The sequence below is a fragment of the Pteropus vampyrus genome, unplaced genomic scaffold (assembly GCF_000151845.1).
Source record: "Pteropus vampyrus isolate Shadow unplaced genomic scaffold, Pvam_2.0 Scaffold326, whole genome shotgun sequence".
Lineage (NCBI taxonomy): Eukaryota > Metazoa > Chordata > Mammalia > Chiroptera > Pteropodidae > Pteropus > Pteropus vampyrus.
Window position 1 is genome coordinate 2015073 of NW_011889107.1, and position 27927 is coordinate 2042999.

At 37.8% G+C, this 27927-nt stretch overlaps 1 protein-coding gene across 1 annotated transcript in view; it reads right to left on the bottom strand.

The window, feature by feature from the left end:
- The window catches only part of ZFP69B (ZFP69 zinc finger protein B), a 32050-nt gene extending 4123 nt beyond the window's left edge, over positions 1–27927 (bottom strand). The window contains exons 1-10 of the mRNA XM_023522007.1: positions 27733–27927; positions 25342–25427; positions 23328–23454; positions 22981–23076; positions 18606–19773; positions 9481–9608; positions 7889–8086; positions 6457–6542; positions 2279–2405; positions 1867–1965 (exon numbers count right to left, since the gene is read on the bottom strand). Of these exons, the coding sequence (XP_023377775.1) occupies positions 1867–1965; positions 2279–2405; positions 6457–6542; positions 7889–8086; positions 9481–9608; positions 18606–19773; positions 22981–23076; positions 23328–23454; positions 25342–25427; positions 27733–27859 (2242 nt within the window). The 5' untranslated portion in view covers positions 27860–27927. The remainder of the gene's footprint in view (positions 1–1866; positions 1966–2278; positions 2406–6456; positions 6543–7888; positions 8087–9480; positions 9609–18605; positions 19774–22980; positions 23077–23327; positions 23455–25341; positions 25428–27732) is intronic.

Consider the following 27927-nt stretch of genomic DNA (forward strand, 5'->3'; position numbering starts at 1 on the left):
ACTCTTTGAGATTTCATCCAGAGGCAGGGAAAGAATATAACTGTTGTTTTTATTATTATTTTCATTATTATAAGTTGAAAATGAGAAAACCTGAGAATGTACTGGAATTAATAACAGAGTGAAACAAGGTGATCAGCTATAAGATCAATATACAAAACCAATTCTGTTATTATACACAAGCAACAAACAAAAAAACACAATTTTAAATGTCATCTATAAAAGCGACAAAATATAGGGTCTTCAACATGAATGTAAGAAAAGAGATTCAATATGTAAAAGAGCTTTATGGGGAAAATCCTGAAACTTTATTGGAAAAAAATTAGGAAATATCAATAAACAGAGCAATATACCATGTTCCTGGACAGCAAGACTCAATAGCATAATATTAATCCTCCCAAATTTTTCTATAAATTCAATTCTATTCTAATCAAACTACCACTAGAGTATTTATAAGTGTGTGTATGTAATGCATGCATTATATAATTTTGATGCATTATATATATTTGATGCATTCATTATACAACTTGTATGGAAAAGCAAGGGGTTAAGAATAGCCAGGATAATTTTGAAGAACAAGATAGGAGAACTACCTCTACCAGATATTAAGTTTCAGATGAAATACAGTAATTAAGACAGCCTGGCATTAGAGTAGCTATAGAAAAACAGAAAACTGGAACAGAATAGAGAGCCCAGAAATAGACCCAAGCAGATAAACAAACTTGACAGGTGACAGAGTACCATTAACTATTAATAAATAACTATTAATAATTGTAATAATAAACTTATAAATTATTCGTAGACTGATTATCCATGGGAAAAATATTACACTACTCACTTCACACTATATATAAAATAAATCCCAGGTAAATTAAACCTAATTAAACCTAAGAAACACGTGTATACGTACACAAGAAGATACATACATGAAGATTGACTGCAGCATCTTTGTAAGCCCCAATTTAGAAACAGTATAAATGTTTACCAACAGGAAAGTGGATAAATAAACTGTGGTTTATTAAGTCAACGAAGTGTACGAACTGGAACAATACGGATAAATAGGAACAGTGTTGAATGAGAAAAGCAAGTAGAAGAAGTATATTTACCTTTTATTTAAAAATAAGATATGAAAAAGTGCTATATATTGTTGAGGGATATACACATATAATAAAATTATGATGACATATATGAGAATGGTAATATTTATACTCAGAAAAGTTGTTTTTTTCAAAAGGTAGGAGGGGAACAATGAGGCTTCAACTCTATTTTATTTCTTAATCTAGGTGGAAGCTACAAAGAAACTTGTTATAGTGTTCTCTATGCCTTTCTGAACATCAAAAATATTTCATAAAATGGCAGACTTTAAGGAGATTGTGGTAGATCTTTGAATTTGGTGAGAAGGAATCCTGTGGTAATTTCTCTTGCAGGAAATTGTAATTGTTACAAAAAATTAAGATACATGAGTTAAAAAGAGTGGGAACTGAAAGCTAGGATTATTAAATGAAATATGGTGAACAGAATACAAGAGAGAATATTAAGATTTGTAGACTGCAGTGAGAATCCTAAAAAGAGATCTGTCTTCTGTAAGGATAGACCACATACAGCTGACTAAATAGAGAAAGGAGTTTTCAATTGCTGACTTTAGGATACTAAAGAAAAAGGGAAAATCAAGTTTAACCTTAATGAAGATAAGACTTCTCTTCCCTCCAACTCCAGAAAAACTTTCCCAAGGTCAAGTGGAAAAAAAGAGGTGGCAGAGTGAGGGGTGAAGTCAAGTCTAATGCATGACCTGTCCAGTGGCCACAGCCTAGAAAAGACTTTGGGCACGCCGGCCTACATGTGAAAACCTAGTATCTGCCTTGGTCTCACCTGAACTGGGATGTCCTGGGCCTTCTTTCTCTGTTATCCATGGGTCTTCTCCTTTCTCCAACTGGGAAATTACCCTAGGTTTGGAAATTTGATATCCTGCTTATGGAATAAAAAAAGAATATGAATGTTTATGCTGAAGTCTAAGAGCTACCCCCAGAATTTAGTTCCAGTCCTCTGATAGGGTTTCTGAAAATAGAAAGGGGCACCACACCATGTCTATTCTAGCTCTACAAAGTAAAGTTGTTCCCCTGAGGAAGGAGAATCGGATATGTCCTGACTTGATTTTCAAAGGAATGAGACATCCTGAATACAGGACCCAAGGCCAAGATCCAGGGAATCTACAACATTTAACAATTTAGAAATAATGATTCTCCTGTAATGGGCAGGTTTTATACGTTTAGCCCATCCTTACCCACTGAGACCAGGTTCCCGTAGTTTTCCAACATCACCTCCCGGTACAAATTCTGGTGAGCAGGAGTCAGTTGCCCCCACTCCTCCTGAGTGAAGTTCACAGATATGTCCTTGAAGGTCAATCGTTCCTAGAATATCAAATATATTTATTTTCAGCCAGAGATCACCTCCATCAAAGTCCAAGGAGTTCTGATAGTATTCTAAGTTTCAAGGGATTCTAAATTGTTTTACTTGGAGCCTCCTCTAGATCTGTTTAGAAATTCTCTAGAGATTACATAAATAATTCAATACATAGAAAGACAGGTGGTCATATGTGCCTTGGAAACTGTTAAGCAGGATAAGGAGAATAGAGAGAGTCACAGTGAGGGTAGTGATGTTGGAGAAGGCCTCTCTGAAAAGGGTGACATTTGACCAGAGGTGTGAATTCAGTGAGGAAAAGTCATGTGGAAGTTTAAAGGGAGAAAATTTTAGGTTGGTATAAAGGAACTAAGGTGAGAGTGACCTTGCCTTGTCTGAGAAACAGAAAAGTGAACAGTATCAGTGGAGGCAGGTTAGTAAAGGGGAGAGTGGAAGAAGATGAGATCAGAAAGGCTTTTAGCACCTATTGTGCAAAGACCAAGGCATTCCTGCTGACCTTAAATTCTGGGGCTCTGCTGGAGTTTAATGGAAAAAAAAAAAAAAAAAAATTGTGCAAAGACCAAGGCATTCCTGCTGACCTTAAATTCTGGGGCTCTGCTGGAGTTTAATGGAAAAAAAAAAAAAAAAAGAACAAAACTGTCCAGAACTGTAGTCTTAACTCCTTCCTAGCTCAAATACTGAAGAAATAAAAAAAAAGATCATCCCCTCCACAGTGCTGGCGTGGGGTACTGGTAGCTGGGTTAATCAGAAGTGAACTCAATCAAAGCTGTATCTTAGCCAGACCACAGCCACAGCTCTAGGAGAAATATGAAGAATCAGTACTTATTAACCACCAGAGGAAAGGGCTTAGAGTATTTTAGAAATAAACAGAATGAGACAAAACAAACTATATATATGTTTAAACCTCCACTATTCTTTTATTCACAGTATCTGAACTATAATAAAAATTGTCAGACATGTGAATAAGGAGGAAAATCTGACCTATAATCAATAAAAATCAATAGAAGCAAACATATGGGTGACCAAGTCATTAAAATTAGTAGACAAAAAGCTTAAAGCAATTATTAAAATATGTTAAATAATTTAAAATAAAATATAGATAGAATGGGTGAAAACATGAGCAATTGAGGGAGAGACAGAAATGCTAAAAAAAGAACTAAATGAAAATTCTACAGCCGAAAAATATATCTGAAAAGCCCACTGGATGGGCTTAATGGCAGACTAGACTCTGATAAAGACAAGATCAGTAAAACTTAAGACAGTTCAGTAGATATTATTAAAACTGAAGTACCAAGAGAAAATAAATCTGGGATATCAAGCAGTTTCATATACATATCATTAGAATCTCAGGAGATGAGAAAATGGGCAGAAAAATATTTGAAGAGATAAAGGCTGAAAAGTTTCCAAATCAATCTGCAGATTCAAGAAGCTCAGCGAGCCCCAGAAAAAATAAATTCAAAGAAAACCATTCCCATGCACATCAGAGTAAAAGTGCTGAAGAACAAAGTTAAAAGAGAAGATTGCAAAAGTAGCCAAAAGAAGGCAGGAAAGAAGGAAAAAGAAAAACAAGGAAAGTGTCATTAAAAAAAAGCAGACACACCATATATAGGCAAATGATAAGAAAAACACAGCTAACTTCTCATCCTGAACAATATAAATAAAAGATCATAAAACATCTTTATAGTGCTTAAAAGAAAGAACAGTCAACCTAGAAATCTATATCCAGTAAAAGATCCTCAAATAGGAAGATAATATAAAGATATTTTTAGATCAACAAAAAACAGTGAGAATTTGTCATCAGGACACCCACACTACAAGAAATGCTAAAAGACATTCTTTAGTCTGCAGGGAAATGATGCCAGATAGAAGCTCAGAACTAAAGGAAGGAATTAAGAGTGCCAGAATTGGTAAATATGTGGGTACATATGAAAGACTCATTTTCTTTTCCTTTTCTTAATTTTTCTATGACACAATTTACTGTTAAAAGTAAAAATAAGAACAATGTATTGTGGAGTTTATAACATGTTAAGTGAAACGTATGATGACAATATACAAAGAATGAGAGAGAGTAAATAGAAATATAATGCTTTCATATTGTTTGTGAAACAGTATAATATTAATTCGAAGCAACTGTGATATGTTAAAAAATGTATATTGTAATGGCTAAAGTAACCGCTAAAAACAATCAAAGAAGTATAGCTAAAAACTAATTAGGGACATAAAATGGAATACTAAAAAACTGTTCAATTCAAAAGAAGGCAGGAGAGGAAGGACAAAGAAACAAAGAACAGATGGGACAAACAGCAAACAAAGAACAAGATTATACACTTAAATCCCATTGTATTAATGATTATGTAAATGAACTAACCAAGCAAGACCCAGCTATATTTAAGAAGGTCACACTTTAAATATAAAGACACAGGTAGGTCAAAAGTAAAAGAATGTAAAAAGCTATACCATACAAACAATAACTAAAAGAACACCGGAGAAGCTATATTAAATAAGACAAAGTGGACTTCAGAAAAAGGAATATTACTAGGTATAAAAAGAGACATTTCATAATGATAAAGGGTCAGTTCATCAGGAAGACAACAATCCCACACATTTATGCATCTAATAGAATTCAAACTAGAGTTGATAGAATTAAAGGGTGATATGGACAAAACCACAATAATTAGAGATTTTAATATTCCTCTCTCAGTAATTGACACAAGTAGACAAAAATTCGTTAAGGATATAGCTTGAACAACTTATTGCTAACTTAACCTGACATTTATAGAACATTATACCTAACGACTAGAGAATATACATTCTTATTAAAACCTTCTATTTTGAGATAATTTTACAGGATTTTATATGTAAATCTATTTACATGCAGTTATAAGAAATAATACAGAGATCTCATATACTCTCTCCTGGGGGTGAAGCAGAGTTTTGATTAGAAAGAGGTATGAGGAAACTTTCTGAGATTGTGGGCATGTTCTTTATCTTGATTTAATTGCATGGTACACACATACTATGCACTTTCTTAAGTGTTTTTTTCCCATATGTAAATTATACCACAATTTAAAAAAATTAATCTTTTCCCAGTGCTAAGAATCCCATCAGTTTTTGATAAATGTCAGGAAGAAATTCCAGAAAAGTAGAATACAGAAATAAGTTAACTCTTTAAAAAATTAGACTATTGTCACTTCTTCCATATTTCTGTAAATAACTTTAGAATGCATTTCAATCCTAGAAGGTATTAGCATCTGAATTAGTTGCAGAAATGGGGTTGTAAACAGCAAAAAAAAAAAATTGCCCCAGATCACTAAGCTAGTAAATACAAAAGAAGAATTCAATTCCTTTACCATCTAATCCTTTACCATCTAATTTCAGAACCCAAGTTCTTTTCACTTGAAATTCTTCTGTTCTCGAATAACATCTTCTCTTTAATAGTCTTCCCTTCTTGTTTATTCAACAATTTTCCTTCTGTTTCACCTATTCTTCTCACCACTCCTGATGCCCTGCTGTATCTGCTTGGCCTACTGTGTGCAATGTGTGGCATGACCATTTCTTCTTTACTCACTTCTTTGGCTGCAGTTTGTCCTCTGTTCCCAATACTACACTAAAGGTCACCTCATGAAGTTCACAAGCAATATATGTACATCATTAAGAATGTCAGAACTTTCTTCTCACTTACAAAGTCTGTCTTTTAATATGAAATACTCAAATAAAATGAGGCTTATCTTAGATCCCAAGTGGTATCTGTTGGTTTTTAGGGGCTAGAATGATATCATTCATTTTGCTTTCTCTACAGAAATTAGCACAACATTAGATCTAGATGTTGGTTAGAAACAAGAGTTACACAGTGGGAAGCCACTATAAGGACATAAATTGCTACCACCACGGCCCAGTTTTCTGTATAAGAGCAACTTGCTCTGAGCTCCCAAGGTTGAATTCATTAGCCTCAATACTCCCTTTACTCCCCAAAAAAGGGGCAAGTTATGGCCTTAAAAACCAAAAAGCATGTCAAGAAAATGAGAGCGAACTCCAACCCACCTGGGATTCTGCAGTCGAGGCCCTAGAGGTCACTTCATCCTTTAAACTTTCTCCCTGGGTCTCATCAGCATCCTGAGATAGCAGAGCTGAGGAAGGAAAAGAGCCATGAAGTTTGCATCTCCCCAAATCCCCCAAACCAAAAAACTGCCTGCAGACCTGCTGAATGTGGCTCTTCCCTCAATATATTCACAAAGAGGGACATTTAGAATGACGCAAGAGCAGACTGGAGCCTCCTTAATGAGATCTGCTGTGCACTGCTTTGGGGATCAGTATTTCCCAATGGTCAATCCTGGTCCAAAAACACAGATCCACCAGACCGTGCCTCTGTTCAAAGGTTCCCCAAAACAAAGAAAAATCCAGACATTTCCCATGGCCTTCTAGGCACTCTATAATCTCCCTGGAGCATATTTTCCCATCATTGATTGCCTCTAATCACCATCCTTTACCTGTTGACACATATATTGACCACATTCTTAACCCTCAGTTAGACTACAACGTTCTCCACTCTCTGAACCACTCTTCAAGGTATCCACTCATGTATCCTTTCCCCAAATCATCTCTAAAAAACTTGTACAACTTTCAAGGCCAAATTCAATGCTATCTCATTTGTTAAAATTTCTCATATAAATACAATCGGAAGAATGCTTCCCATCCCTTGTCTTCCAAAAGAATTTTACCATAGCATTTTCCTAGGCTACCTGCTATTATTTTGATCTGGGTATGTGTCTATCTCTATCAATTAATAATTAGCACTAAAGATCATTATTCATTTTTCCATCTGTCAAGGTGCTTAGCAAAGTCCCTGCTTGGCACAGTGAGAATACAATAAATATTGGCTGTTTTTGAAGTGTTAAAGGTATGAACTAAGAGACCACACGAAACACACCAATTCCTCTGTCCATCTATCTATCCTGACCACAACACTAAATAACATGTAATCTTGGACATGTTTCTCATTGAACCCTTATATTTCAAGGTAAAATGAAAGTAATCAAGCATATCATTCCTTCCTCTCAGTAGAAGATGAAAACGAACAGATACTCGTGAAAAATATTAGTTTGGGGCTAAAGTGACTGAAACTTGTGAAAGAAAACCATTGGAGGTCCTAAAGGTGCAAAAGCCTTTGACCTTGCTGTCTATGAATCACATTTACACACTTGGGAGTGGCTGGTGGGGAACATCTTGTGCCTGTCTTCTTGTCACGTGTGTATTTGAGGATGGGAGATGGGAGCAGCATGGAGCGGCATGGAGCAGAATATTTTCTCTCATAGCTATTCCCTTCCCAAAAGCCACAAGTATGAACCTCAGAGACCTGCTTTCCCTCAATTTTCTCCCAAGAGATCAGAACAATGAAATATGTATCTATCTTTTCACACACAAACGAGACCTCCTTCTTCTCCTTCCATCCCCACAACCATCAGTCTATTCTCACCTTCTCCTTCAAAGAGCTTAGTCACATCCTCCCACAGAAGCGCCCCCTCCTGGGCCTTCTTAGGATGGTGCAATTTCACCCAGGTGCTGGCCTGGGTGGGCAAGGTGATCAGGAGCTGCTGCAGCATGACCACAACCTGTTGGCTGGGCTTGTCCACTTCTGGTGGGGAAACTGCCAGAACCTCTGCTGAGGGGCTTCACAGTTGTGTGGTCTTCCGATCACAATTTCCAGCCTTCAGCATGTTCCTGCGGCACCAGATCCTAGGGGCTCCTAGAAGCCGATGTGACTTTAACAATGCTGAAAAACTCGCTCCTCTCTTAAATTCAGTACTGCCTCCTTGGGAGGCAGCCGGTTGAGGAGGTCTGAGTGCATGCCTTTGTTCTTCTAGAGGAGCAAAAGGCAGGAGATGAGGAATCCAGAAGCACTGATCATACAGCCAGAACTCCAGAGCTTGCAAAAAAAATATATTCAAAACTGCAAAAGATCCAAAAACAAAGATTTGCCATCAATGTGAGAATAAGTATAATCAATGCTCTTGGATATGACTCCACCTCCCAGTTCCATACACACATACACAAAAAGCGAAAGATACACAAACATGCACAGATTCTGCCTTAACTTCTCTCTTTGTAAGCTGCATGCATGTTTGAAATCAGACAGCCTGGGTTAGAATCCTGATACTTGCATTTAAAAACTCTGAGGCACTTCAACTGTCTGAGCTTCAGTTTCTTCATCTATAAAATAGGAATAATAATATATGTTTTTTCTTCATAGGGTTGTAATGTTGATTAGAGACAATGTTAGGCATACGGCAAACTCTTAAACATTGTTATAAACATTTTGTTTTAATGCTGCATCATAGCGTATCTTTTAAAGTTATTTTTTAAAACAATTAGAGATTTCAATTTAAAGTTCCTTTCAAGTATCTCAACTGATGGAATAATCACATAGCTGCAGTTTTCACATAGGCAAGCAGTGACAGACACATCACAACCCATGTGATTCCCTAGCAGCGGGCAAGTCCTTTTAACCTCTTTGTTAAGATGCATCCTGGTTTCAAAAATGTCAAAATTGGGAGAGAGGGTAAATCGTTAAATGGAGGAAATACAGTACCTCGAGTATAATGAGTACTGCATAGCTGTTTGTAACAGGCAAATTTGGAAAAAAAACAAAACAAAAAACTCAAATGTATCATCTAAATCATCCAACTCCTGGCATCTGAGCAGGTTAAGTCCAGGTCCATTGTACCTGGAGCCCCAAGAACAGTCCTAGTGGAAAGGAGGCCAACCCAACTTTTTGAAGTTTGTTGGGTAGGGTATGTGGTTTACTGGTGTATCTTTTTTTCAGCTGTAACTGATGAAGAGAAAGGAGCTGCACATCCTATGAACTCTGGAGAATGTGGGAAATATGCTGTCTCTGAATATATAACAAATGTCTTGTTACAAAGGTGGAGAAACTTATGAAACAGTTAATGACAGAGAATCTTCCTTTCAAAGATGCCCCTTTTCGCTGCTCCCAAATATGCCTCCCTCGGACTTAGAAACAACTAGCTTAGAAACAACCAGACACAGGCGATGTAGCCTCCTACTCACCAGATCGGCCTTGGACGCAGGTAGGACCAGAGACCCGGGCGTAAGTGCACTCGCTCTCGAGGCTTTCAGCTCCAGAGGGTGTCTCTTTAGAGGAGGACTGAGTGGTAACGGATTTGTTCGTGCCCAGCCTTTTACAGACAGACCACATCCCCACTCAACACAACCATTCCTCAAAAAACCCAAAATACAAAAAACAAACAATCAAAAAACAGCCAATGTTCACGTCGGCCTCCGGACTGGAGGTGGGTCTTCTCCAAATTCCCCACGACAGGCGGCCTAGGGAGGGTGCTGCTGCTCCACGTCAACCCACCGTCTTCCAAGGTGGCCTTTCTCAGCTGCACCCACAAGAGCCGGGCTCTGGGGGCCGCAGTGGGAGGGGTGCCCTGAACTGGCTTTCCGCGGACCCAGGCGAGGATACACCTCGCCAGCTGCGGCTCTAATGCCCGGGAGGCGGCAGTGGCCAGGTCCCCAGTGCCCCGCTTCTTGGGCCGCAGCGCGGTGTCTCCCCGCGCCTCTGCCTCCCCACGCGCCCTCCCGGTTGCCAGCGCTGCGAGTCGCCCTAGCGCAGGCCCCAGTGGGCCCCCGGGTGCGGCCCACCCACGCGGCCGTGCCGCCACCCAGTCCAGCGCCCTAGCGTCTTCCGGTGGGCGCCTCAAGCCCGGCTGCAGGCTCCGCCTCGCCCGCTGCCGGCTCCGCCCACGAGGGCCGCCAGAAGCCCGCCCGCTCCGGGAATGCTGGGGAGCGCCCGAAAACCCGGAAACCCGGATCCGGCGGAGCGCGCCCACGAGGGCTGCCCAGACCCAGGGGCGGTGGCCACCCAAGCAGACCGCCTTACTTTTTCCGACAGTGGTCCCCAGAGACTACGTGACTGGGAGCTCTTCCAGTGGGGAAGCCCCTTCTCTGTCATTCATTCATTCATTCATTCATTCATTCAACTGTCTTCTTAGTGTCTAGGTCTGCCATGCATTGTTACAAGGTCGGAGGATACAGCAGTTATCAAAATGCAGTCCCTGCTTTCTTGCATCTTATATCCAATGAGACTAAATAGACAAAAAAAAAAAAAAGAAAAAGATAATATCCCAGGTGATGATAAGGGCTATGAGGAAAAGGAAAGCAGTGTGTAGAGTGGGGGACAGAGGATAACTGGAGTTCCTCTTTCTGTTAATGTGGGCTAGGATATTTATAACAACCCCCCTCAGAAAACAATAATAAAAAATAAGTCTGGAATATATAAATAAATAAATAAATAAATAAATAAATAAATAAATAAAATAAAATATGCTTTTATATATAATGCTTATATATATACATACATATATATATTAATGTTCTTAGAGGTGTGTGTTAATTTGCTAGGGCTGTCATAAAATAACACCAACTGGGTGGCTTAAATGACAGAACTGTATTTTCTCACAGTTGTGGAGGCTAAAAATCCAGGATCCAGGTCTCAGTGGGGTTGATTTCTTCTGAGACCTTTCTCTTTGGCTTGCAAATGACTGTGTCTTCATTTGGTCTTCTCCCTGTATCCTCTCCTGGTCTCTCCTCCTTGTGTTCTGACGTGGTCTTTCCTTCTTGTACTTGCATGCCCTTGGTGTCTCTCTGTGTGCACAAATTTCCTTTTCTTATAAGGACACCAGTCAGTTGGGTTTAGAGCACAACCTAACGCTTCATTTTAACTCAATAATCTCTTTAAAGTGATTAAGTTTAATCACTGAAATATGTGATTAAATACAGTACTGGGGGTTAGGGTTTTGACATATGAATTTTGGGACACACAATTCAGCCCATAACAAGGTGTCTAAGAGATGGCAAGATAGAATTACCAGGCCATAAGCTGGAAAGCCAGGATCCAAGGAGGTAATCCAACTTGGAACACTGGAAGATGCTTTTGCCCTGAGGCATTTAGCTAGCTGGAAAATGATGATCTTCCTTTTGTACTTCAAAAGAGAAAAAAATAAATAAAACACAATGTGTAAGGAGTAAAATAGAAGACCCTCTGTATAATAACTGGGACTCCAAAGGGCTACACCTTCAGGATGAGGATGAATTGGTAGTGGAATAGCTTGGGAGGAATTTACAGGCTGGGGTCAAATTGTCTGTCTTAAGTCTTAGTCTTGGTTTCAGGTGGTCTCTAACTGTAATGTCACCAGATAGATAACTGGCAAAAGCGAATACAAATCCTCACTGGAGGAAAGCATTATATTTTTAGGCCTTAAATTGTTCCTACACAAAAGTTATCATAGAAATTTTAAGTACAGAATTAAACAGGTACAAAGGAAACTAGACTATTTTTGGTGAATGTTTCATCAGAAACATAAACAGAAAAAGACGTGCAAAAATAACTTGTTTTGGAATTATCAGATGCAAACTATAAAATAATTTCTATTTTCTTTGTTCAAAGAAATAAATGATAACAGACAGTTTGGGCAGGTATCTGGAAACTATAAAAAGGGATAGAGCAGGTATAAAAAAAGAACTAAATAGAAATTCTATGAGAAATACCGTAACAAAATTAAGAACTCAGTGGATGTGTAGACATAGCTGAATAGAGAATAAATGAAATAGAAAGTAGGTCAGAAGAGATTATCCAGAATAGAGCATTGAGAAACAAAAAGGTAGAATATACAGAAGAGAGGATAAGAGACATACATGATTCAGTGAGAAGGGGTCTAGCATAAGTTTAAAAAGCTAGAGCAGAAACAGTATTTGAAGAGATAATGGCTGAATTTTTTTCAATACTTATGAAACCAACCAGATCACAGATATTAGAACTCAAATAACTACCTAACGGGATAAATGAAAAGAAATCCACACTTAGACACATTATAGTTAAACTTCAAAAAACCGAAGACAAAGAGAAAATCTTAAAAGTAGCTGTGGTGGTTTTAAAGTACATCCATTCCTCCCTCTAATATGTAGAGATCAATTTCTCTCCCCTTGAATGTGAGGCAGACTCACTTCTAAAGAATAGAATATGGGGAAGTGATTGTGTGTGATTTCAGAAGCTAAGTCGTAAAAGACATTACCACTTCTACCTTGCATACTCTTTGCTTGCTCTGAGGAAAGCCAGCTGAATAACCAGCATCAGCTTGCCAGCCACATGAGTGAGCCATCTTGGAAGTGTATTCTCTATCCTCAATTAAGCTTTCAGATGACTCTAACATCAGCTGATGTCTTGATGGCAACTTCATATTGACTGCATCCTGAGCCAGAACCTCCCATCTAAGCAGCTTCTGAGTTACTGATCCATGAAAATTGTGAGATTAAAAAATGTTTATTTTTTAAGCCAATAAGTTTTAGAGTTGTTATGCAGCAATTGCTAACTAATGCAGTGGCAAAATTTGGTGACTAATACAAGTGGCATTGTAACAGCAAATTTATCTCAGCAATAAAGCAATGATGGAAGCCAGAAGATTATGCAATGAAATCTTCAATGTTTTGTGAGAAAATAATTGACAATCAGTTATTCAGTGCAGAGTAAAAAAAAAAAAAATCCTTCAAGAATAGAAGTGACATTTTCAGACAAATAAAAATCCTTCAAGAATAGAAGTGACATTTTCAGACAAATAAAAACTAAGTTTGCCACCAGAAGATTATACTAAAGGAAATTCTCAAGGTTGAATTTCAGGTGGAAAGAATATGATTCCAGATGAAAGCACAAAGATACAAAAAGGAAAGAAAAACAAAGAAATCAGAATACATAACTAAATCTAAATGAGCATTTACAGACTAAAAATTTTTTATTTGTGAGGTTTTAAAAGATATAATTAAAATACCCAAGAAAAATAGCACATAGGTCAGAAGGGGATGGAGTTAAAATATCCTAAGTTAAAATATAACATTTTAAGTATTAATTACGTTAAACTAAGTTTAAGTTAAAGTACCCTAAGGACTATCTTGGAGGAGGGTAGACGTATTCATTAACATTAATTTTATAACATTAAATAAGTAAAAAAATGTACATCATTAGCTAGAATACTTCTATTACTGAACATAAAAATCTCTTATAAAATTATAGTAATTAAGAAAATGTGGTAGGTATTGGTGAAATAATAGGTAAACTGAACAATGGAACAGAACAGGGTCCAGATTCAGACACAAACATTGATCATCCATCATCTGATTTATGACAAGGGTGGGGGAAAGAAGGTCTTTTTAATAAATTGGTACTGAGTCAGTTGGATATTCATGTGTACCCCTACTTTACAGCACAAAAATTAGTCTAGATGGTTTGCAGAGCTAAATGTGATAGGTAAAACAATGAAACTTTAGAACATAGTAGGAGAATATTATAACCTTGCAATAGGCATAGATTTATTACATGGGATGAAAAGTGCTAAACATAAAGAAAAAACTGATAAATTAACCCAGATAAAATTAAGAACCAATTAAATTTCAGACACTTCTAGTGAGAATGTAAATTAGTACAATTATTCTGGAAAAGCATTTGGCAGTATTTACTAAAGCCAAACATTATGACGCAGTAATCCCATTCCTGGGTATACACCCAACAGGAATGCATACATATGTTCACCAAAAGACATACATACTAGAATGTTTATAGCACACTCTTTATATTAGCCCCAAACTGGAAACTACTCAAATGCCTATCAACAGTGAAGTGGGTAAATAAATATTTCGGTATCGCAAAATGGAGTACACACGACAATAAAAATAAACATTCAACAACTACACACAACATTAATGAATCACACAAACACAATGTTGAGCAAAGGAAGCCGGACACAAAAGAATACACACCATGTAATTCCATTTATATAAAGTACAAAAACAGGTGAAATTAACCTATGGTTTTAGACGTTATCCTTTGGAGAATAATGACTGAAATGCTATAATTTCTGTTCTTAATCTATGAGCTGGTTACATAGACATATTTAATTTTGAAATTCATCAAGATAGCCATATGTATGCGTTTATCTGTATGACTATTATAATTTAATAAAGTTTTTTTTAGATGCATGTTATAACTTTCAGAGCAACCACTAAAAGAAGTAGAGTACCTCTTTACTTCAAACTAGTAAAGAGGGTGAAAGGAATGATAAAATATAATCAACCCAAAAGAGAATAACTATAAGTGGGGAGATATTTTATAGAGGGTAATCAAGGAAAAGTTCCTCTGATGAGATGCTATTTGAACAGAGACCTGATAGACAGGAAGTGAACCATGTTGATATCTGGAGAAAGAGCATGTTAGCAGTAGGCAAAAGTCTCTGAGGTGGAAGCACTTGTGGGCATGTGCATCGACTTGCAAGGAATGTGATATTAAGACAAACTATAGTAAGAACATTGGATCTATTTTGAAAAAAAATGGGAAGCCCTTGAGAGTTTCGAACTGAGAAGCAGGATGATCTTACTTCTATATTAACAAAATCATTTGGGTGCTATTTGGAGAATGAACCATGGGGGATGCAAGTGCACGATAATCCAAGTGAGAGAAAATCATGTACTGGACTTGGTAGTAGTAGTGGAGGTGATGAGAAAAGATATATTTTGAAGATAGAGCCCACAGAATTTTTGATGGATTTAATGGAGAGTTCGAGGCGTCAAGGATGAGTCTGACTAAGTAGATGTCCCCATTTATGGAAACAAGAAACATTGGAGGTAGAGCACATTCAGAAATAGACTTGTTAAATTTGAGATGCCTAATACACATCCAGGAGTCAACTATGCACTAAAAATTAAGAGTCTGAAGTGCAGAGAGAGTTTGGAGTTGGAAATATAAATTTGGGTGTACTATGGTCAGAAAATCTGTGTCCCCTTAAACTTCATATGTTGAAATCCTAATGCCCAATATGATATTTAGAAGGTGGAACCTTTAGGAGGTGCTTAGGTCATAAGGTGGAAACCTCATGAATGGGATTAGTGCTCTTATAAAGAGAGACCCCACTGGGATCCCTAGCCCATTAAGTATGTGAAGACCCTTCAGCAGTCTGTGAAGGTAGAGACTGTTGAAGGGGTGGAGCCTGGCTTTCACTGGCAAAAGTGGATGAGGCCCCTACAGTTCCCATGTAGCCTTAGTCTCCTTTCCAGCCCTGCATCTAACCCCTGGTCTCTACTGTCTCTGGTGTCCCTGATTCCAGAGCAACTCTGGTCCTTCTCCAGGGAATAAACTTCTAGCCTCCTCTGAGATGAGGGAAAGTGGTAATGGAATGGAGAAAGGGATGAGAGAGGAATGTGTGTGTAGCAGCCTGCTGTGTGGGGTAGGTGAGGGGATCTTGGGGTCTAATTACAGAATTCCAACCAATTCCAATTTTCAGCCCCTCGTCTTCCATGATGCCCAGTGTCTCCAAGGCCTGTCTTCCCAGGGACTTCTTCTTGCCCGTATACTTATCTGTAGGCTATGCTAAATCAGTAACCACTCTTCTTCAAAATTATGTTGACATCTCCCGTCTGCTGTTGTATTGTCTTTTACCCACCCTTAACTTTTTATTAACTCATGCTTAAAAAACCAAGGTAAGCTTATGTTGTTAATCAGCCATATTGAACTGCATTTTTGGCAAATTAATTTAAAAATACCCTGCCATCTTAAAAGTATGTCAGTTATAATTCATAGTTCTTAAATTGCATCCATTTGCAAAGCAAAAAAGAAAAAAAAAAAGAAAAAAACAGAAAGATCTTGCCTACAAAATCTACATAGGAAAGTATAGGTATCATCTTTCTCTGCTATCAGGGATACATAATTCAAGCAGCTCAAATCAGAACAATTCAACAAATATTTGAGTCCCTATTATGTGATATACATCAATGAAAAAAACAGATCCTTGCCCTCATGGAGCTTACATACTAGTAGGGAGAGACAATAGTAAACAGTAAGCACAATAAATGTGTAAAAATATCTATTATGTTAGGTGATATGTGGTAACAAAAAAAAAAAGAGCAAATTAAGGTGGTTTAGGAATATTGGAGTTGGGGAGTAAGGAACAGGTTGAGATGCTAAGTATAAGCAGCATGATCAGGATAGGCTTCAGTGAAAACACAACATCTGAGCAAAGTTCAAGAAGGTAAGGGTGTAGGACATCTAAAGGAACAGCTAGTGCAAAGGCCCGATGTCAGGAACAAAGCTGGAGCTCATGAGGGAGGTCTGGGCTGGAGATGTGAATTTGACAGTTAAATAGAGATTGTATTTTATGCCATAAGGCTATATGAGATTACCGAGACAAGGACTGTTGATAAAGTGCCTGTCATGCCTTGTCCTGAAAGAAGCCATTAGAAAACCCCAAACTCTTAGGAAACCTAAGACCACAGAAACATGATAGAACATATATAAGGAACAGTGTGTATTCTCTCTTCCCTTTGAACCATCAAAGTCATACAAGGACTTAAGAACTAGAAGCCAGTTAAGAAAGAAAGTAAATGTAGTAATACAAAAAATCTAGAGATAATGTTATAGTCCAGATTTACAGCTTTACTTTTGATAGTTCACACAATGCTCAGGCAATTGAATTGCTCTGCCACCTAAGAAGCTGAATTTGACCTATCTCCAATTATGTTTAGAAGGATGCATTATCTATTAAGTGTAGTGAAGTCCTATGAGTCGGTTCCTCCACTTCCTCCCTCATACTTCCCTGCCTCAATATGGCCCTTGCAGTCACCTTCTCCCTGGTTCTCTTTAGTGGGTCTCTAGATGTGTTGTTCTGGGGGTTACCTCTAAATCCCTCCCAATCAACAGAATGCACATTGTCAAATCTAATACTATACATTTATCAAAGGGAAAAGTAAAGAAATTAAAATGGCAACCGCTGATCTCAATATATCTGTCTTCAAAAAGTCATCAATATGTATTAAGGAATTATGGCCTAATAATTTTAGGTGTAATAACGGCATTGTGGCTGTCTTAAAAATGAGTGCTTATTTTTTAGAGACACATCCCAAAGTACTTATGAACAACAAAAAAAGCATCACTATACACTGAAGTCTTCATAAATATCTCCATAAATAATACCTAGGCTTCCACAACAGCTTTACGAATGTGATTTCTTAAAATTCTTGCAACAAAATACAAAAGGAATTGATAAGGACATAAGACTTGTGACACAGACATATACACAAACATACTAATTTGACATTAAATGTGTTTCTTGCCATTATTAGTCACTTACATAATCTACAGCAGAAGTGGCAAACTACAGCCTTTGGACTACATATAACTCAATATCTGTTTCTTAAATAAAATTTATTGGAACACAGCTACATTCATTCATTCATTTCAGTTCTTAACTAGGGACAATCTTAATCCCCAGGGAATATCTAGCAATGTCTGGAGACATTTTTGGTTGTCACTATGGGTTGGGGAACCACTGGCATCTAGTGACCAGAGATAAACAGTGCACAGGACAGCTGCGCATAACAAAGTATCCAGCCCAAAAGATCAGCAATGCCAAGGCTGAGATACCCTGAGTCATACATTATCTCTGGATGCTTCTACACTAAAATGGTAGAGTTCACCATTTCTGACGGAGGCCTTATGGCCCATAACACCTAACAAACCTATTTACTACCCGGCCCCTTACAGAAAGTTTGCCAATTCTTCTTTATAAGAAACCACATATCTTATGTATATATGTATATATACATAAAACATACTTATGAATATTTTACGTATCTCATGTATAGTAGGTTATCAATCAATTTTAGATAACTTCAACATTTTTTCTTCTTGAAATGAGCCAACGAATATTTTTATTTATACCTCTTCCAGCCATATAAAGGTCTAAGTAAAAGTTGCTCTGATTCATTAAAGGGATATTTAAAACAGTGATTCTCAAAAGCCATTCCACAGATCACTGACCTGCCATGATGAAATTTCCACTGGCCTATAGAGAAATGAGAAAAATAAAGACAAATTTGGGAGATTTTCACAAAGGTGACTTAATATAAAGGGCTGTTCTTTATGACTAAATCTTTCCTATATGTTTAAATATTAAAATGCCTTTCTTTTCTGAAACACTGTTAATAATAGGTGGGTTTTTTTAATATGGCAAAATTAAGAGTTGTAACTTTGGGTCAAACCGATGAAAATACTGGTTTTTGAAATCTAAGTCAGAAAATCACCGTTTTAAAGGCTTTTGCTCCAAGATGAGGATTCTTTGATGTTGAACATATTTCACATATCATTGCTAAAGGTATTTCTTAAATGTGTTTTGCAATGTCTAATAAGTGATGAACTACAGCTGAAGGCTTTTCCACATTCATTACAATCATAAGGTTTTTCTCCAGTATGAATTCTCTGATGTTTAGCAAAGGATGAATCATGCCTAAAGGCTTTCCCACAATGATTGCATTCGTAAGGTTTCACTCCAGTGTGTACTCTCTGATGAATAGAAAGATGTATTCTCTGGCTAAAAGCTTTCCCACATTCCTTACATGTATATGGTCTTTCTCCAGTATGAGTTCTCTGGTGTTGAGTTAGATATGTGCTGTGGCTGAAGGTTTTACTGCATACATTACAAACATAGGGTTTCACACCAGTATGAATAATCTCATGTTGCCTAAGGTGTCTAATCTGGAAAAATGTTTTTCCACAGTCTTTGCATGTAAAAGGTTTTTCTTTAACATGAGTTCTCAGATGCTGGATCAGCCCAATGCTCTGGCTGAATGTTTTTTCACATACACCACATTCATAGGGCTTCTCCCCAGTATGAATTCTCACATGTTGAGTAAGAGATGATGGGTGTCTGAAGGTTTTCCCACATTCCTTACATTCATAGGGTTTCTCACCAGTGTGGATTCTCTGATGTGGAATAAGGGATGAACTTTGGCTAAAGGCTTTTCCACATTCTTTACATCTGAAAGGTTTCTCACCAGTATGAATTCTCATGTGTTCTGTAAGGTGAATAAGCTGTTTGAAGATTTTTTCACAAATATTACACTCAAAGGTTTTCATTCTTGTATAACTCCTTGAATGATTAATCAAATCTAAATGGTATCTACTTCTCTTTTTAGCTTTGTCATATTTATGGTCTCTTTTTCTTGGAGGACTTACTGGTCCTGGAATAACTTTTGAGCTCACATTAATACTTTTCTCAAATCTGTTAGATTCTTGGCCTCTCTCCTGAGTAAGCATTTTCTTGTGGATCAAGGGGATTTGCCCCTCACCCATTCCTTGGTTTTCCTGGTGACTTTCTAACTTAACACGTTTGGTGATTCTTCCAAATGTGGAATACAAGGTGCCTCCTCTTGTGGACCTTTCCAGCATCAGGCCATGGTGTAATTCTTCCCACGAAATATCATTCTTTAAGGTTAATTCTTTGGATTCTGTTTTACTCTCCAAGTCTGAAAGAAATCCAAAAATACAAATGACCCATATTCACTTCATTTAAAAAAATAAATGGCCATAGTAAGAACAGGAGAGAAAAACAATAACATACTAGGTAAGGAAGCTTGGACTGTCTTTAAATGTGATCCTGCCACCTAGAAAGCTAATGTGAAGGAAGTGAGGAAGTGGTCAAAGGAAGTTGTCAAGAGATGACTTTAAAAAATTGGGAGAGTTCAACCATGTGAATTGCAAGAGGAAATGGAGTAAGAAGAAAGCGTTGGTGTAAGGGCAAATATCAAGAGATAAGATTAAGGAAGACAGGATTCTAACACCATATCATGTCAAGCCCATATTTCTATGACAAAATTTTCTTTATTAAAAATTTTTAAAGTATTTATCTCATATTTTTTACACCTTAAAATAAAACATTAAATAATATAGGAATTGATTCGCTAAAATGAGGTAGCCTCTCTCAACGTCATCCCCATTCCCTCCAGTCTCTTAGGATTGTGGATGGCATCTGTTCAGAGATTTCTCAACAACATGTGATGGGAATGTTTGCATTTACATATATATGGTCACATATATACATTTGCACAAAGAAGGGATTGTGGTATACATATAGTTCTGTATCTGTTTTGTTTTGTTTTTTAACTCATCTATATTTTTAGGCCCCCTTTTACCATGTCTATGTATTTATTATATTTACCTCATTCTTTTTAACGACCGCATTACACTTAATGAATATATCATAATTTGACTTTTCCTTACTGAAAAATAGTATTTTAATTATCTAATTTTTCATTTTCCCATTATACATACATTTGTGTACACTCCTACTAGTGTTTCATAGGATTTACTAAAGAGGAATTACTGGGTCATGGGTATGTGTGCTCTCGGTGAATGTGAGTGCCTTTCCCTGCAAACTCACGGGATTTTTATCAATCTTCATAATTTTTGTCTATATAAGAGGTGAAAAATGGTCTCAATTTGTGCAAAAATATTAACTGTGTTGTAAAATCTTAAAGGACAGACTTCTATTACATTTTTGGATGAAGAAGTTTCCCTGATTTTTTACTCTTTTCCTATCTTTCCATTCAGACCCTGCCTTCCTAAAACAACGCTATTTCCTGTTCACAGTGCAATCTTATTCCCCAGGATTTCTAACCTTACTTTAGTAATAGCAGATACAAAATGTTCTTTTGGAGAAGATTTAAAACACACGTGAAGATGTTTAGATTACTTAATACCAGGAATAAGGAGTTACTTAACTTTCTTCTTAGGGTAAGAACAGGATATATATTTTGAGTGGTTAAATCTGGCAGTGACAATCAAAATGATTCAGAGAAGGAAAATAAGACATCAATAAATGTAACTAGAAAATCACAGTAATAGGCATGAGATGATGGGAACTTGCCTTAGCAAGTTCAACAGAGGTGAAGAGTAGAAGTGGATCTAACATGTAATATCAAAGAAGAAACCATGGGAAATGCAGAGAAAACTGAGAGTAGAAAGCATGATTCATTGTTGCTGATATCAAGATTTCTAGCATTAGAAACTAAAAGAACAAGAGAAGTCAGGATGAGACACTTGTTTAGGAGAGAATATGTCTTCTGTTATTTAATGTACTGGGTTTGAAGTGACAACAGTGCATCTATATAGAGATGTCCTAAATATCAGGGATATATGAGAATAGAGTTCATTTGAATGTATAAGACCGAGATGAAAATATGGAGAATATAGGTATCAAAGGGATAGTGGAAACCATCACGATTCATTTGTGGGAGTTTGTACAGAAACGGAATTGCAGTGTAAAAGACAGGGGCTCCTTAGAGATTGTGGCAGAGACTGCTGGCTGCCACAATCTGAATATACAACTATATATATTTCTGAATATACAACTACATATATTTTAGGCCCCCTTTTACCATGAATATACAACTATATATATTTCTGAATATACAACTATATATAATTCCCAGTCTTCCTTGAATTTGATTGAGTTAAGTGACAAAGGTCTCCCCCATGAAGTGAAGGAGAGTGAAGGTGATGTCAACCACTCCAGGCTGGCCCATACGAAACTCCCAAATGAGCTCCCCTTGCACTTATCCTACTGCTGGCTAAATTCAGATGATGAGGAGGCTCTAGGAGATTTTGGAGCCACCAGGCAGAAGAAATTCTGGTCCCAGATTCACCAGGTGGAAAAGAACTGTCCACTGAACCAATAGACCAGTATATAAGAGAGAAAGTCCTATTCCATCTGAGACAAATTTTAGAGTCCATTTGCTGTGGTAGTTTAGCCTATCCTAGCAAAGGTGGAAAGGATAAACCTGTATCAAAAGAATATTGATAAGAAGCACTGAAAAAGAAATAAGACAGAGGAGACAAAACTATTAAATTAGTTGTTGGAGGAAAGAATACCGAGAAGGTGATGAAGTCTATATAACCTAATGCTGGCCTGTAGAATAGTGCCATAAGAACACAAGCTGTAGAGTTGGAGTCAGAATGATTAGAATTCAAATACTGGCTCCACCAAGTAGTAGTTCAGTGATCTTGTACAAATTTCTCACGCTATGAGCTTTCTTTTCCCCATTTGTAAGATGAGGCTAAAGTAGGCACAGGACTCACAGAGGCCAGCTCGTTAAATAGCTATCATTACTATTGTTCTTAGAAGTTGACAGAGCCACCAGATTTGTAAGGAATTCTGTGGTGATTTCTTAAAGAGTCATAAATTATCTGAAATAAAAAGTTAAGTCACACAAATTAAAAAGATAATCAGAATTGAAGCTATGATCACAGAATAAAATGTAGTAGGAAAATTATAAATGGAATCATGAGAGAAAGTGAAATCTATGATAAAATGACATGGGAATCCAGTGAAGAGCACTGTATTTAATGAGGAGAGATCCGTGGATACCTGAATGTACAGGAGAAAGAAACTATGATCAGGATAGGTTTTGGAATGCTAGAGAAAGCAAGAAAATCATGGCAGTCAGATCAGGAGATATGGTAAAGAAGACTTACCCTGACGAGAAAGGCGTCTCTTCCTCTGACTCCAGAGAAACTAATGAGGAGAGGCAAATGCAGGAAACAGGTAACAGTGGTAATCAGGTTTCTTGTGAGTTCCATCCTAATGGCCTCAGCCTTTCCCCACAGCCCAGAGCAGCTTTTGAGTGGAACTCTCTGGCAAACATGAACAAAGACCCCATCTGTCTTACTCTTACCTGAACTTGGACCTCCTGAAATCTCTCTCTCAGTCAGCCAGGGTTCTTCTCCCTTCTCCAACTGGGAAATGACACCAGGTTTAGAAAGCTCGTATCCTGCTCATGGAGAAGAAAAAACTGTATGTGCTGAGGTCAAAAAGCTATCTCAAGAATTCAAGAGAGTTCTTTGGTATTCAGACCTTCTAAAGGGTGGAGTACAAAGACCAGGGCACAAAAGACCACAGCAATCCTGATCTGGTATAGAAACCTATAAAAGAGAACCTAAAGCCCCAGCATAGCACTTAACTTAGAAATAAAGATTTTCTTCCAATAGGTAGGTTCTAGTTACGAGGGGGACCCATCCTTACCCACTGAGATCAGGTTCCCATAGTTCTCCAGCATCACCTCCCGGTACAGATTCCGGTGAGCAGGGGCCAGATGCCCCCACTCCTCCTGGGTGAAGTCCACAGATATGTCCTTGAAAGTTAACAGTTCCTAGAACATCAAATATGTTCCTTTTCAGCCAGAGTTCAGGAAGTTGTTCTGAACTTATTTAATCTTTTAAGATTCTAGTCAAGTTTTCCTGGACACTCTCTTGGAAACTGTTTGGCTGATGATTCTCTGCTGGAGGTTACAAAAAAATGCCTAGGGCATGTAAGCTGTCTTTTGCAACTTAAAACTTGGCAGAAAGCAAAATACTCATGAAATATTAAAGAAGGTCACAGAACATTGTGTAGTAATTTAGATTAAGGACAATAAAGATCAGAAATATTTGAGAAAGAGGAGAGTTCAAAAGGGGCAAAGGCCATAAGAAGAGACAGAGACCACTGTTGGGCTGAAAGAATTAGTGAAAATGAGAACATGTCAGCTTGAGTAAAATATTAGTAGCTGGGTATTTCTGTCAGTAAGAAAAGTATGTGAGAATAGCATGTTTCTGGAGAGTGCAGGAATTACACTTAGTAAGGAAGATTCCCTGATGGAAGCCGACATTCTGCATTATAAAGTACAAGAGCCTATTATATTCGGTCTACACAAATTTAATAACCATTTGATAGCTATTTAAAAAAAAATTCCCAAATGCAAAGAGAACTCAAAAGCCAGAAGACTCAGATAATAACGAATTCCTTAAGTATGGAGACTATTTTAATGTTTTTTATGTACTATAAATAATGTATTTCATACCTATTAGGCTGATATTAGCATCCACATTTAACAAATGACAAACTGAATTTCAGGAAGGTAAAACACATGGGACTAAATCCTGTACCATGTGATTTTGGAAGCTAAGATGCCCCACTTTAAAACACTTCTCATGGATGTACCTTGACATAATCATGCTAAATGAAATAAGCCAGACAGAAAAAGTTGAAAACCACATGATATCACTTATATGTGGAATATAAACCTAAAAGCAACGAACGAACAGGACAAACAGAGACTCATGGACATGGACAACTGACTCATGGACAACAGAGGGGGAGGGAAGGGGGGAGGAGGGATATAGATGGAGTGAAAGAGGTCAAATATGTGGTGACAGAAAGAAATCTAACTATGGGAGGGGACCACACAATGCAATATATATACATGCCTTACTGTTAAATTGTACACCTGAAACTTACTGGATTTCGTTAATCAATGTCATAACAAAAATTAATTTAAAAAATTTTAAAAATAAAATAAGCACTTCTGTCCTATAATAATATCTCTTTCTATATTGGTTTTCTCTGATTATAATTTTCTTGAGTTTCCCTATGCTTCTGGGGTTTGGGAGCACAGAGCTTTGTCAGTGCCACTGGTTTTCTCATTTATGATATACGGACACTGCTACTCTACTCTTAGAAGTTTTTTTTCCTTTTCTGTTCAGCTTATTTAGTTGTTGCCTTTCATGACCCACTAGGAGCTTCTCTATTCATTTCTCTTTTCAGCTACTCTTGTGCTCCAGGATATGACCAAAAATCCTCTCTCAGAGGTCATCAATGAAGTGTATATATCTCCAAGAAAACCAGAATCTGATTCTGTTCATTTTTAAATGCTGCTTAAAATGTTTACAATGTTTTTCTTTTTCCCAGATGACATCCCTGAAGTTTAAGAGTAAGAACTACACGATAAACTTTTACCCGCCCCAACCCACTGCCCCCCACACACACCAGCATAATTGTTAAATGCGTTGCATAAATGGCTAGAGGTTTGCTAGAAACAAGAGGATTCCTGAGAAAGGTTACTGCTGGTGGGGAAATTACCTGTGAAATCAATGGGTTCAGCCTCGTTTCAAACAGGCTAAGAAAATCCAAGCCAGGAAGTCAAAGTCAAAGAAAAGCAAAGTCTAGGGCTCTTAAAATCTGAGAAACAATTTCAAGAAAGTGACGGGAAACTCCGACCCACCTGGGATTCTGCTGTAGAGGGCCCCAGGGTCACTTCATTCGGGAAACTTTCTCCCTGAGTCTCATCGGCATTCCGAGATAGCAGAACTAGGGAAGGACAAGAGCTATGAGGTTTGTATCTCTCAGATCCCCCAAATCAAAAAACTGCCTGCAGACCTGCTAATGTGGCTCCTCCCTCAATACATTCAAGACTACGGACATTTAGAACAGCTCCAAAGCAGACTGGAATCTCCCTAACGAGGATCTGCAGTGCACTGCTTTGGGGATTAATGTTTCTCAATGTCAGTGCTAGTCCAAAAGCACAGATCTGCCAGGCCACGCCTCTATTCAAAAATCCTCAGAGGTTCCCCACTGACAAGAAAGAAAAATCCAAACATTTCACCATGGCTTCAAAATCCTCCACCACCAGTCCAAAACTGCTTCTCCAAGTATTATCTCCCTCTAAACACCATCCTCATCCACTGGCCACACTCCCCCACATCATCCTATTAACCATTCATTGAACATACCTGGATAGCACCCACCTCAAGTACTTTCCCCCAGGGTCCTACTACTGAAAAACTGAGGTATCCTTCTGGACCAGTTCGAGTGAAGTTTTCTCAGGACATCCTTAAAAAGAAGACACGTTCCTCTCCCCTGTACTCCTCCAAAGCTTGGTTTTATTCTCTGGTATCTATCCCAGGCTGCTTATTATATTTGTTTTTATATTTATCTCCTTCAATTGAGTGTAATTATGAGGATATGGATAGAAACTGTATTTGGTTTATTTTTCCCCATCTTTTAAAGTGTTAAACATAACACCCTGCCAGGTTGCTAGAATCCAAGAAATAGCAGCTGAATTTGAGGTATTAAATTATAAATTAGGAATGAAGGCACACAAATCATTGTCCTTGTATTTTTTTCCCAACTTTTTATCATGAATATCGAACACTCATATATCCACCATCTACATTCGATGACTATTAACATTGGCCATATTGGCTTCATCCATCTGTATTTTTTTCTAAACTGTTTTGCAGTTACAGACATCGTGATACGTCATCGAAAAACACTTCAAATAACGTTCTTCTACTGCGTAACCACAATATGATTTATCACAATACCATTTGTAACTCTACAGTATCATCTAAAAATTCAGTCCATATTCACATTTCCTCAATTGTTCCCAAACTGTCTTTTTTTATGGCTTTTTTCCTAACCTGGGGCCAGTCAAGGTTCACACACTCAAAGTGGTTGTTATCTCTAGTCTCTCTTACTCTAGAATAGTATTTCCCCCTTTTCCACGACTTCAGCTATTTTAGAGACCAGAACAGTCTGACTGTATCCTCATGGTGGGGTTTATCTTATTTCTCCATTCCCTGTATTTTCTTTAAACCAGAAGTTCGCCTTTAAGCTTAATTTAGGATCAGGTTAAACATTTTTGGCAGGAATACCTTATGAGTGATACCATGTGCCTTATATTACCCACAAGATGCAAAATGCCAGTTTATCCCATTATTGGGACACTTGGTTAAGATCTGACTACTAGATCTCACCATTGGAAAAGTATGTTCTTTCCTTGGCATTTAACAAATAATGTGTAGGCACAAAACTGATACCTTGTGAATATCCTGTTCTCCATCACTCTTTCGATTATTTCATTTACAGTAAAATATTCTATAATTTCTTCTATATTTATTATTGGCAGGTATTTTCTGTAAAAAAACTTTCCCTCAAGAAATGGAAATGATCTAACAAGCAAGATAAATTGCATCCTTCATTCACATAATAATCTATTTTCAAAGTAAGAAATCAGTGTATTAATCACCACCAATGCTGGCAAATGAGTTTCCCCACCTTCCTTCTCTATTTTAATGTCATCGTGAACTTATGGAATTTTATTTATTCAAGGTGTTACAATCAATTTGGACACTTAAACTGCGTCAAATTTGTCCAGTAGAAGCCCCTTGAACCTGGCTCTTGTATCCATGTGATAAATGTCCATTAATCTTTGAGCTTTTTCTTGCTTTCTAGCACAAGATACTCCGGACTCACCTGGTACTCTCCCTGCTGTCTTCTACTTCTGCCCTAGCCACCAACTACCTGGCCAGGTCTCTGGTTTGATTCACATTTCCTCACTATAAAATATGGAAAATCAGGCAAGTCCTCCCTGCTCCACACACCCATGGGGAAGATGAAAAGAAATAACATATACAGCCATGACACTGAAATAATGGTTTTAAGTTGAACATGACTACTCAGGAAAACCCCAGGCCAGGAGCCATAATCAAGACCTCCAGAGACCTCTTACCCAATTGTCTCCCCAGGAGATGCTTCTGCTCAGGAGTCTACCTTCCTGCTCACACTAGAGGATGTTGTTTTTCCTCCCTCCCACCCATCAGTCTACTCTCACCTTCTCTTTCAAACATCTTAGTCACGTCCTCCCACAGGGGCGCCCCCTCCTTGGCCTTCCTTGGATGGTGCAACTTCACCCAGGTGGGGGCCTGGGTGGGCAGGGTGATCAGGAGCTGCTGCAGCATGATGACATCCGCCCTCCTTCTCTTCCTTTCTGTGGGACTCTCTGGCCTCAGCCCACAAGGCAGAGTCC